Below are 12021 nucleotides of genomic sequence, written 5' to 3'. Positions count from 1 at the left end.
TCAGACTATACATCTATGAAGTCATCACTGAGGGACATCATGTAAAACAGCCCTAACTGGAACTGGTCAGACTATACATCTATGAAGTCATCACTGAGGGACATCATGTAAAAGAGCAGATCACCTGTTGGGTGTGGACGAACTGTGGCCAATCAACGTGTAGAATCATTAGGAAATGAACAGAAAATGACTGCCGATATTCTGTGCTCTGAGAGGCTGTGCCACTGCTGTTTCAATGGCCGACGTTAGTATTGGTCTGTCGTGTCCTGAATAGGGAACAAAGTAAGACGAGACCGAGCCATCATCTTCAGTAATGCATCTATTGTCACAGGTCTAATTCAACGTTGCCTCCACGGTGTTCCTATCAGAACACACACGCTGGGAGGAGAAATAACACCAGCATGTACACAAGAACCAGTGTGTTGGAATAGCAAAAAAAAACAAAAAAAACAACAATGCTTAAATAATAATAATGAATAAAGTGCAATCCATTTCACCAGGAGACAAATGTTAACAGGAGGAATCCTTTGTAGTCTTGGTCAGAGAAGTGATCTCCCCACAGCTAAAGCAGAGAGTCCTCAGGGTAGTCTGGGTTTGTGGTGAGGACATAAACCCGAAGAGAAGCACAACAAGACATATGACCATAAGGCGTGTTTGCGGAATAAGATAGGATTCTAATAGATTGTTTTCATTGCTTCTAGTCATTGGCAGACTGGAGAAGCGTCTGTCCTCTTCCTCTTCCTCCACAGACTCCGCCTTCACATTCTAGTGGATGAAATGTCAAATATGAACAAGAATAGAGACACATCAACTTTAACACAAATAAAATGCCAAATTGTTTATCCATTTATGGGTCCTGCCAAAGGTCAAGTTCCGCAGTTCAGCCTACCGAGTGGCGCAGTGGTCTAAGGCACTGCATCGCAATGCTAGCTGTGCCACTAGAGGTCCTGGTTCGAGTCCAGGCTCTGTCGCAGCCGGCCGTGACCGGGAGACCCATGGGGCGGTGCACAGCGTCGTCCGGGTTATGGGGAGGGTTTGGCCCAGCGTTGTCCGGGTTAGGGTAGGGGAGGGTTTGGCCCAGCATCGTCCGGGTTAAGGGAGGGTTTGGCCCAGCGTCGTCCGGGTAAGGGAGGGTTTGGCCGGCAGAGATGCCCTTGACCCATCGCGCACTAGCGACGGGCCGGACGCAACACACGCTGACATGGTCACCAGGTGTTTCCTCCGACACATTGGTGCTTCTGGGTTAAGCAGGCGTTGTGTCAAGAAGCAGTGCGGCTTGGCTGGGTTGTGTTTCGTAGGACACACGACCTTTGCCTCTAACGAGTCCGTACGGGAGTTGCAGCGACGTGACAAGACTGTAACTACCAATTGGGGAGCAAAAGGGGTCCACATCTCCATTCTGGACCCCTCCCCCTCGGGTACAATGTTTACCTCTCACCCCTCTGCTCCACCTCAGGCCCCTCCCCCTCAGGCAGAACGTTTACCTCAACCCTCTGCTCCACCTCAGGCAGAACGTTTACCTCAACCCTCTGCTCCACCTAAGGCCCCTCCCCCTCGGGCAGAACATTTACCTCTCACCCCTCTGCTCCACCTCAGGCCCCTCCCCCTCAGACAGAACGTTTACCTCTCACCCCTCTGCTCCACCTCAGGCCCCTCCCCCTCAGGCAGAACATTTACCTCAACCCTCTGCTCCACCTCAGGCCCCTCCCCCTCAGGCAGAACGTTTACCTCACCCCTCTGCTCCACCTCAGGCCCCTCCCCCTCGGGCAGAACGTTTACCTCAACCCTCTGCTCCACCTCAGGCCCCTCCCCCTCGGGCAGAACGTTTACCTCAACCCTCTGCTCCACCTCAGGCCCCTCCCCCTCGGGCAGAACGTTTACCTCAACCCTCTGCTCCACCTCAGGCCCCTCCCCCTCGGGCAGAACGTTTACCTCAACCCTCTGCTCCACCTCAGGCCCCTCCCCCTCGGGCAGAACGTTTCCCTCAACCCTCTGCTCCAACTCAGGCCCCTCCCACTCGGGCAGAACGTTTACCACCTAGAAAACATTTATAGGTCAACATTTCTCCAACTTCATTCCTCAGCATCATTTGGCAGGGCTACCATTATGTTTACATTAGGACTAAGGGGTGCACCGTTAAGTTGAAACAATATTATGTTAGACAACATCAGGTGCGTAGCTTAATGTACTGTTATGCTTCAGAGACATCATTCCTCTTAACACAGTGTTTCCTGCTGATGGATACCTAAGCCTGACCCTGTCTTGTCTTATTAAAGCCAACGGTGTACAGCCTTTGAGTGAAAATTACATTTCAGTTAGGATTTTATACCCTTCTTACCAGAGGAGACTGCTGAGGGGAGGACGGGTCATAACGATGTCTGGAATGGTATCAAACACATATGGTGTTCATGTGTTTGATACCAATCACTTCACTCCATTCCAGTCATTACACACTCCATTCCAGTCATTACACACTCCATTGCAGTCATTACAAACTCCATTCCAGTCATTACACACTCCATTCCAGTCATTACACACTCCATTCCAGTCATTATACTCCAATCCAGTTATTACACACTCCATTCCAGTCATTATACTCCATTCCAGTCATTACACTCCATTCCAGTCATTACACACTCCCTTCCAGTCATTACACACTCCATTCCAGTCATTACACTCCATTCCAGTCATTACACACACTCCATTCCAGTCATTACACACACTCCATTCCAGTCATTACACACTCCATTCCAGTCATTACACACTCCATTCCAGCCATTATACGCCATTCCAGCCATTACACTCCATTCCAGTCATTACACACACTCCATTCCAGTCATTACACACACTCCATTCCAGTCATTACACACTCCATTCCAGTCATTACACACTCCATTCCAGCCATTACATTACAGCCATTATCATGAGCCGTCCTCCCCTCAGCAACCTTCTTGTTATGTCTACTTTTTGGCCGGGATTAAACAACTTTTTCAATTGCGACCACTGTAGTCTTATGTAAACCAGTTAGCCTAGAAATTAGCCTGGCAAGCATGTTCATATGTAAATATTTTAACTAATCATTGTGACGCTGAATTTTGAAAGGAGGCTGTTAGTTTCAATAATACTTACTTGTAATAGGCTACATGGAACCAGCAAAGTAACACTGCAGACTGTGGGAAGACTGATTCGATTGCCTTGTTTTCTTTAATGTCACAGTCAACCATCACACAGTTATACGATAAAGACAGAAACATCAGTGAAACAAAGTAATACATCCAATCACTGATTGGAGAATGACTACAATTAAGGTCAGGTATCTGTCTTGGCCCCATTCATATAGATAGACAAAACATGCTCTCATTAAAACAGCCAACAAGGCAGCATGCTGACTTATCAGCTTCTGAGGCTGCTATTGAATCTGATCAGCCTATAAGGCACTTTGACTGTTAATATGCCTGCATGGAGATTTGCTCATGAAACATCCTACAAGGCAGCATCTAAATGTATCCGCTTCTGAGGCTGCTATTGAATCTTATCAAGGTCTGAGGCTTAAAGCTAATCTGATCAGCCTGTCAGGAATGGAGCTCTGTAAATGTAAATAGTATCCACAAAACATAAAGTGTCCCCTATAATTATAAGCATATCTGTTACTCAAGATAACAACTAGCATAGATAACTAGCTAGCTACAGTAGCTAACAAGACTGCCTAGCTAACTAGCTAGGTAGCTCACAAGACTAGTTAGCCAAGTGAGCTTGTTTGCAGCCCTGCCAGCAAGCTAGCTAACGAACACAAAAAGATTGCTAATCTACAACAAATCAGTCTTAGTATCATTATAAAGTTGCCTTAATTTTGAAAGAAGCTAGCCATATTACCTTTTCCCCTCTAGGCTTAAGCTTTCTGTCTGAATGTGTTTGAATGTGGCTCGACAGCTTGTCGTTCATTGCATGAGATTGGCTCTGGTCTTTGGGGCTGAGTGCATCCTGGAAGACAGGGCTGCCTGTCAGGCGCTGTTCAGGGCTTAAATGCCCCACTAGCGCTGAGAACTACCGGTAGGGCTACATACAGTAGATCAACTCACGGCCTGTAGAGGCTCATTGAAGGAAACAAGACATTCAGACGCAGTAGTGTACTACATACAGATGGCCGTACCTGGGTAAACCTACACTGATTGATGTAAAACCACATAGTCAGTTCCAAAATCATTTGTACCCTTGATAAAGATGAGCAAAAAAAACAAACAGAATAAAATAAATACTAAGCTATATTATTATATGCTAAATATATATACTTTTACACTAATAGAATTGCTCAGAGAAAGAGATTTTGTTAAATAAATCTCTCAAAGAGATTTAAATATTCCAGCATCCTCCCCTTGCGAGGATAACGACACTAAGCGACTCCTGTGGGGGGCCGGGCGCAGTGCACGCTAAGCAGGTTGCCAGGTGCACAGTGTTTCCTCCAACACATTGGTGCGGCTGGCTTCTGGGTTGGATGCGCACTGTGTTAAGAAGCAGTGCAGCTGGGTTGGGTTGTGTTTCGGAGGACGCATGACTCTCAACCTTCGTCTCTCCTGAGCCTGTACAGGAGTTGCAGCGATGAGACAAGATAGTAGCTACTAACAATTGGATACCACGAATTGGATACCACGGGGGTAAAATAAAAACAGAGGCAGAAAATAACCTACTGTAAAATATGGTGGTGGAGATTTGATGTTATGAGGCTATTTTGCTTCCACTGGTCCTCGGGCCCTTGTTAAGGAACAATAACATCATGAACCATGGTCCTCGGGCCCTTGTTAAGGAACAATAACATCATGAACCATGGTCCTCGGGCCCTTGTTAAGGAACAATAACATCATGAACCATGGTCCTCGGGCCCTTGTTAAGGAACAATAACATCATGAACCATGGTCCTCGGGCCTCGTTAAGGAACAATAACATCATGAACCATGGTCCTCGGGCCCTTGTTAAGGAACAATAACATCATCATGAACCATTTTAGCCAAAAACCTGGTTGCCTCTGCCAGGAGGCTGAAACTTGGCCAAGAGTGTATCTTCCAGCAAGACAATAACCGCAAGCACACATAAAGATCCAGAAAAAAATGGTTAATTGACCCCAAAATCAACATTTTGCAATGGCCATCTCAATCTCCGGACTTGAACCCCATTGAAACCCGTGGTTTGAATTGAAGAGGGCAGTTCATGAGGACCGAAGGATATCAAGGATCTGGAAAGATTCTGTATGGAGGAAATCTGGTCTAAGATCCCAATGTGTTCTCCAATCGCATAAAATATTTCAGAAAAATGCTCGTGTCGTTATCCTCGTAAAGGGTGCCAATGATTTTGACCCGTCTTTTAGATAACTTTTTTGTGTTACTTGTTAAACGAAATCTATTTAGCTGAGGAATGTATTAGTATAAAATAATATAATTGTTATATATTTTTTGCCACATACAATATAGCTCAGTATTTATTAAGGGTGCCAATAAATTTTGGACCTGACTTTATATGAATGTGTGATATATAGTACCACCTAGTCTGTTTAATCATTGTGAAAAGGCATGAGAAACATCACAAACAAAACTATTCCGAAAAATCCAAATTGTATATTATTTTATTCTGGAAGAATTCTAAAATTAATTTTTTTTAGAAACTTAGGGACGGTTTTCAGTGTTATACAATTCATCTTTTAATAAAATATTATTTTCAATATTGCTTTGGGTTGCTTTTAAAATGGATACCTGAAATTATCTATTTACAAAATTTTATTAGAATTGTGTTTTTAACAGAGTATTTTTTTTACACCCCATTCCACTCTCTTAAACCGGACGTTCCTCGTACCCCCCCAAAAAACACACATTGTTGACATTAATAATCATTTGTTCTTTGTACAAAATACGTCTGTTTTACAACTCGAATCGAGTTTCATCTTCATATCAATTACATTGTGGGAGTATATACAGAGGGAAGTGGGACTCGTGTCATGTGATTTGGTGTGGCGCTTCGAGCATCTCCATGAGAAAGGTGTCTATGGGCGTGTCTCCTATCAGCTTGAAGAAAAACAGGTGCTCCAAACACTTGAGGCCTATGGAGCGCAGGGCGGGGAGACGCAGCAACAGTTTTGCAAACCTAGGAGGAGGGAGAGTCACAAGAAACAAAGATTAAACCTGGCTATGACCATGTCGTAATATTATCATTAATTTTGTCATAATATCATCATTATGTCATAATAATATCATTATTATGTCATAATATTATCATTATTATGTCATAATATTATCATTATGTCATAATAATATCATTATTATGTCACAATATTCTTTCTTTGCTCATTGTCCTCTTTTCAAGGAATGGCTCACTTTCCTGTACCTTTTTCCTCATGACCACAGATAAGTGAGAGTGCCCGATAGGTGTCCACAATATTAAAAGGAAAACAATTTCTTTAAAATAAGTGGTCAATTCCAATGAGACAAGGGCAGTGGTCAGATTGTATTGGGATGTGTTCGGTCTGTTGGGGTCAATTACAATCAGATTGTACTGGGATGTGTCCCGTCTGTAGCAAGGGTGGGGTCAATTACAATCAGATTGTACTGGGATGTGTTCGGTCTGTAGCAAGGGTGGGGTCAATTACAATCAGATTGTACTGGGATGTGTTCGGTCTGTAGCAAAGGTGTGGTCAATTACAATCAGATTGTACTGGGATGTGTTTGGTCTGTAGCAAGGTTGGGGTCAATTACAATCAGATTGTATTGGGATGTGTCCGTCTGTAGCAAAGGTGTGGTCAATTACAATCAGATTGTACTGGGATGTGTTTGGTCTGTAGCAAGGTTGGGGTCAATTACAATCAGATTGTACTGGGATGTGTTTGGTCTGTAGCAAGGTTGGGGTCAATTACAATCAGATTGTACTGGGATGTGTTCGGTCTGTAGCAAAGGTGTGGTCAATTACAATCAGATTGTACTGGGATGTGTTTGGTCTGTAGCAAGGTTGGGGTCAATTACAATCAGATTGTACTGGGATGTGTTTGGTCTGTAGCAAGGTTGGGGTCAATTACAATCAGATTGTATTGGGATGTGTTTGGTCTGTAGCAAGGGTAGGGTCAATTACAATCAGATTGTATTGGGATGTGTTTGGTCTGTAGCAAGGGTAGGGTCAATTACAATCAGATTGTATTGGGATGTGTCCCGTCTGTAGCAAGGGTGGGGTCAATTACAATTGAAGTCAATTTAGGAAGTGATTTGTATTTGAAAAAGTTTGACATAAATAGCTTCTCCTTTTACAGCTTATTGAGAAGCTTATTGAGAAGCTTATTGAGAAGTAAATTATTGAATTGGAATGTCAGTATACTTCTTGAATTGACCCCAACCCGGTCTGTATGAGCGGTGAATACTGTACCTGCCGGGTTGGTCTGGGTACTTGGCTTTGGTGTAGGACTCCAGCGAGGCGTAGACCTTCTCCCTCAGCCCTTCCACCTCCGGTGAATTTGACAGGCCTTTTGCATCTGCAACAACAGAACATTTAGAGTCAGTCCGATGCCTTTATATATTCACCTTCTCTCAGAAACGGACTGGCCATAGGTCAGTTCAGGCAAACGCCAGATGGGCTGGTCCATCTTTAGGCCTGTGAGCCTGTCTAAATCGGGATTTTTTTGCATTATCATTATTTGGCTAATAATGAGGGTCTGTAGTAAAAATAATAAATGTCTGGTGTGTGTGTGGGGGGGGGGGGGGGGGGGGGGAAACAATGGACTGGTGTGTTAGAACTGCCCGGGCTGATTTCTGATCCCAGTCCGTCCCTACCTTCTCTCCTATTAGACAAACTGTAACGGTTTTGACTTGAGGTTATTTTTTATAGGGGTGCCAGGTAGGTTGTGCCTACCAGAGAAAACATTGGTTTCTCCTTTTAGTTTGGGAGGGAATGAGTCCCATCTGGTCCGTCAAGTCTACACCAATACAAAGGACTTATGTAAACGTCAGAAGGGAAATCAACTTTTCATAAACCCTTAAAACATTGAAAAGAACTTCAAAAACAACTATTCTTTTGCATGGGTTGTATTAGCAACATCAATGGATTACACACACATAATAATATAACACAATGAGTTCTGGTTCCTCCAGAAATGTCCTGTACCTCGGGCCTAAAAAGAGTCCAGCCCGGTAAAGGAGTTCAGTGAACTCAAGTGACTTTTGTCACGCAATGTTTGTCCGTTCATTCCGTGTAGCGTAAACCCAGTATTAAATCATACAATCAATATAACAATTTTACCACAGAACTTTAAAGCGTATCAGCTCTTACTAAGTCCTCAACTACATCTAACTACATAAATCATCACCGTATACATCATATCAAAACAAATGAAATACCGTATACAAAAAAAGGTGGTAGTCAGTCGGTCAGTCAGACAATCCGCCAATAGATCTCCAGCGGAGAAAGGCCACGAAGAATGGAGAGGTGTAGTCCACGGACGCAAAGAGTGGATCCGATCCTGGGTAAACTGTCTCAGGCTACAAAACACACGTTTAACAGCAACAAAACAACCGGAATAGAGAAGCTTCGGGAACACATCCTCAGTCACGTCTCCATCACAAAAAAAACCCTTTTGCGCAGCTGATGCTGGCTATTTAATTGGGAATTAAAGGGAAAGCACCCTATTGGAAGGAGAAGCACTGAGACGGTTCAGAATAATTCAGGGCCATCACAAAACCCTCTCCTTCTCCACTTCAGTCAAACTGGATACTAGTCCTAGTCACTCACACCGGAACATTAGGATACAGTCATGCTGCCCGATGAGCCATCCCACCGACACCAACATTACAATGACTCATAGTTATCTATTGTGGATTCCTTGTCATGGCCATGTCCGCTAACATGAAGACCGCACAGCCCAGACCACAAGGTCACATCAACAACCTCATTCCTTACCTCATACGCCACACAGAGAACACAGAAAAGTAATTTAACAAACCACTATCATAACTGTTGGTGTAACTAAGTAGACAGAGGTGTAATGCCCATAGGGGCCACAGGGGCACGTGCCCCCTCACATTAAAAATATATATATATTTGATTGAGTTTTTTCTCTCTGTAATACTGCTAGCCACTTATAAATGTTATGACGTCGGCTTTAACTTCAGCCCAGATCAGTTCCCAATCTCCCAACCTCATAACTAGATACCAAAAAAAAACATTTCAGATCTATCAATCAAGTTAGAGTAGCTAGCTTGTCTAACTATCTTAGCTGACATGCCTGCTGGCAAAGTTGGTAGAAAAGCAAGCAACAACTAAATGTACCAAATAAGACACACATGTAGTTTCTTAAGGAAAAAATAACAATCAGTCAGGAGGATACAGACAGCTCAAGAGGTATGCTTAGATATGCATATACTGATGGCTCTAGATTGCAGGAAAAAGCTGAATCAGGTGTTTGAAAAAAATCTAAATTCTCCAACTTAGCCGTCCTCACATACTTTGTGCCCCTTCAGATTTTTTTGGGGGGTGCTTGACGCCTCTGCAAGCACTGACCTGGGTTGAAGAGGACGATGGCTCGTAGGCAGCCCAGCTCTGTCTTGTCCATCTGCATGTCTTTCATCTTAGACACCAACTCTGTCAGGACTCTGTCAAAGATGGAGCCCACTCCGGCACTATGAGCACTACTTCTCTGGACGTGGAGACCCGTGGCCAATAGGATTCCGTCTTTCACCGTGACAGAGCGGTGTGAGAAGGACGCGATGAGGAGCTCGTTCCAGCCTGAACATAAAACAGATAAACACACAGGGAATCTTTACTTGGCAACTAAAGTCACTGCATGTGAATACTAGTGTTTATCTACTGTTCTCTCTTAATTTCTCTATTTCATCTCTCTCTTTTTCTATCCCTCCCACTTCTCTATCTTCAAATATTTCCTATTCTCTTCATGCGTCTTTCTCTCGCTCTCCTCTATTTCTGTCTCTGTCTTTCTCTCTCGGTTTCCGATCAGGGTCTTCAGCTCATTAGTGATGTGGTGTGATATTTCCTCTCCTGCATTTAGGGTTAGTGTTTGAAATATCCCACCAGCAGAGGTCAGCGTTGAGGTGTTTTTCAAAGAGTCACTGTTGGCAATATGTTCATTGTAGATGACGGGAAACTGGTTCATGCAAAGACCAGGTCAGGTTGAATTTTGTTATAGGATGCAACATCAATATGAGAGAAGAAAGGTGGCGCTGCAGTGGGAATCAGACGTTTTACGGACTCCTGACCAATTCTGCTATTTTGTGTGTGTTTTTTTTACGCTGATCTTAACTTTTTAACATTTTTTTACATAACATCTCTGCCATTATTTCCTATGACCGAAAACAGATTCTGGAGATCAGAACGCAAAAGAGGCAGGCGAGCCAGAACCCCGGCAAGACTATGTTGGCGAGCAAATAAACCGCCTCTACCCTCCGTTCTGTTAACGAACGTACGGTCACTAGAGAACAAACTGGAGGAGCTCTGTTCGAGACTATCCTATCAACGGGACCTGAAGATCCGTAATATTCTATGTTTCATGGAGTCGTGGCGAAACAAGGACATAGATCATTTACAGTTCATCATGTTGGCTTTTCCATGTCAAGACCGGTCAGCATCCTCGGGTAAGAGGGGTGGCGAAACAAGGACATAGATAATTTACAGTTCATCATGTTGGCTTTTCCATGCATCATCAAGACCGATCAGCATCCTCGGGTAAGAGGGGTGTGTCACTTTGTTAACAACAGCAGGTGTTATATTTTTTAATTAGAATTTTATTTAACCTTTATTTAACTAGGCAAGCCAAGTTCTTATTTACAATGACGGCCTACCCTGGCCAAACCCTAACCCGAATGACGCTGGGCCAATTGTGCGCCGCCCTATGGGACTCCCAATCACATCCGGTTGTGATACAGCCTTGAATTGAACCAGGGTCTGTAGTGACACCTCTAGCACTGAGATGCAGTGCCTTAGACAGCTGCGCCACTCGGGAGCCCAATTAAGAAGTTGTTTTTGTTTTGAAACTAAAACTTAAACAATAAAAAACCCAGTAATATAATGGTGTTAACCAAAGCTCAAACTTTACTCTAAAATCAAACTAAAAATGATAATGGACTATGTCATCAATATACGCTAAGGAAAAGAAAATATTGGAAAATGGAAAAATATTTCACAGTAATGTAATTTAATCTTGACAAAGGAGAATGATGAACCAATTTAATCAAGCAAATATAATGTAGAACACAAAATACCAATGTGTAATGAATATTTAGTTTGTTCCTACTTAATTTATCCAACTGTCCTTTGCCAATCTGCTTCATTATTTAGAAAATATCCCTATGTGAAAAATGAGGGGCAGACTTACGATAGTGTTTCAACAAAGACATTGATAAATTCCCTTTTTATCAAAGAATTATAAGTAAACAAACGACTTTCCTCTCACTAATGTTGTTCAGTGCAAATACATGTATCATTCAATACACTATTGCTATTGTACAGAAAAACAAAGACATTGGGAAAGGATGGAGACTGTTCTCAACATGTCAACTATGGGATAGGATGGAGACTGTTCTCAACATGTCAACTATGGGATGGGATGGAGACTGTTCTCAACATGTCAACTATGGGATAGGGTGGAGACTGTTCTCAACATGTCAACTATGGGATAGGATGGAGACTGTTCTCAACATGTCAACTATGGGATAGGATGGAGACTGTTCTCAACATGTCAACTATGGGATAGGATGGAGACTGTTCTCAACATGTCAACAATGGGCTAGGATGGAGACTGTTCTCAACATGTCAACAATGGGATAGGATGGAGACTGTTCTCAACATGTCAACTATGGGATAGGATGGAGACTGTTCTCAACATGTCAACTATGGGATAGGATGGAGACTGTTCTCAACATGTCAACAATGGGATAGGATGGAGACTGTTCTCAACATGTCAACTATGGGATAGGATGGAGACTGTTCTCAACCTGTCAACTATGGGATAGGATGGAGACTGTTCTCAACATGTCAACTATGGGA

The 12021-nt window shown here is 43.2% G+C and overlaps 1 protein-coding gene and 1 long non-coding RNA gene across 7 annotated transcripts in view; one reads left to right on the top strand and one right to left on the bottom strand.

Moving 5' to 3' along the window:
• The window catches only part of LOC149983625 (uncharacterized), a 184449-nt gene that overhangs the window by 137907 nt on the left and 34521 nt on the right, over positions 1–12021 (top strand). The gene's annotated exons all lie outside the window — the stretch shown is intronic.
• rxrgb (retinoid X receptor, gamma b) overlaps positions 5597–12021 on the bottom strand; it is a 78184-nt gene continuing 71759 nt past the window's right edge. For all 6 annotated transcript variants that reach the window (XM_090236406.1, XM_036978899.2, XM_036978897.2 and 3 more), the window contains exons 7-9: positions 9523–9747; positions 7396–7501; positions 5597–6129 (exon numbers count right to left, since the gene is read on the bottom strand). In XM_090236406.1, the coding sequence (XP_090092532.1) occupies positions 5982–6129; positions 7396–7501; positions 9523–9747 (479 nt within the window). In that variant the 3' untranslated portion in view covers positions 5597–5981. The remainder of the gene's footprint in view (positions 6130–7395; positions 7502–9522; positions 9748–12021) is intronic.

Source organism: Oncorhynchus mykiss, chromosome 5 (genome assembly GCF_057628025.1).
Source record: "Oncorhynchus mykiss isolate SJ-2025 chromosome 5, ASM5762802v1, whole genome shotgun sequence".
NCBI classification, from domain to species: domain Eukaryota; kingdom Metazoa; phylum Chordata; class Actinopteri; order Salmoniformes; family Salmonidae; genus Oncorhynchus; species Oncorhynchus mykiss.
Note: the sequence above shows the minus strand (reverse complement) of the source record. Positions and strands in the feature narration are given on the sequence as shown.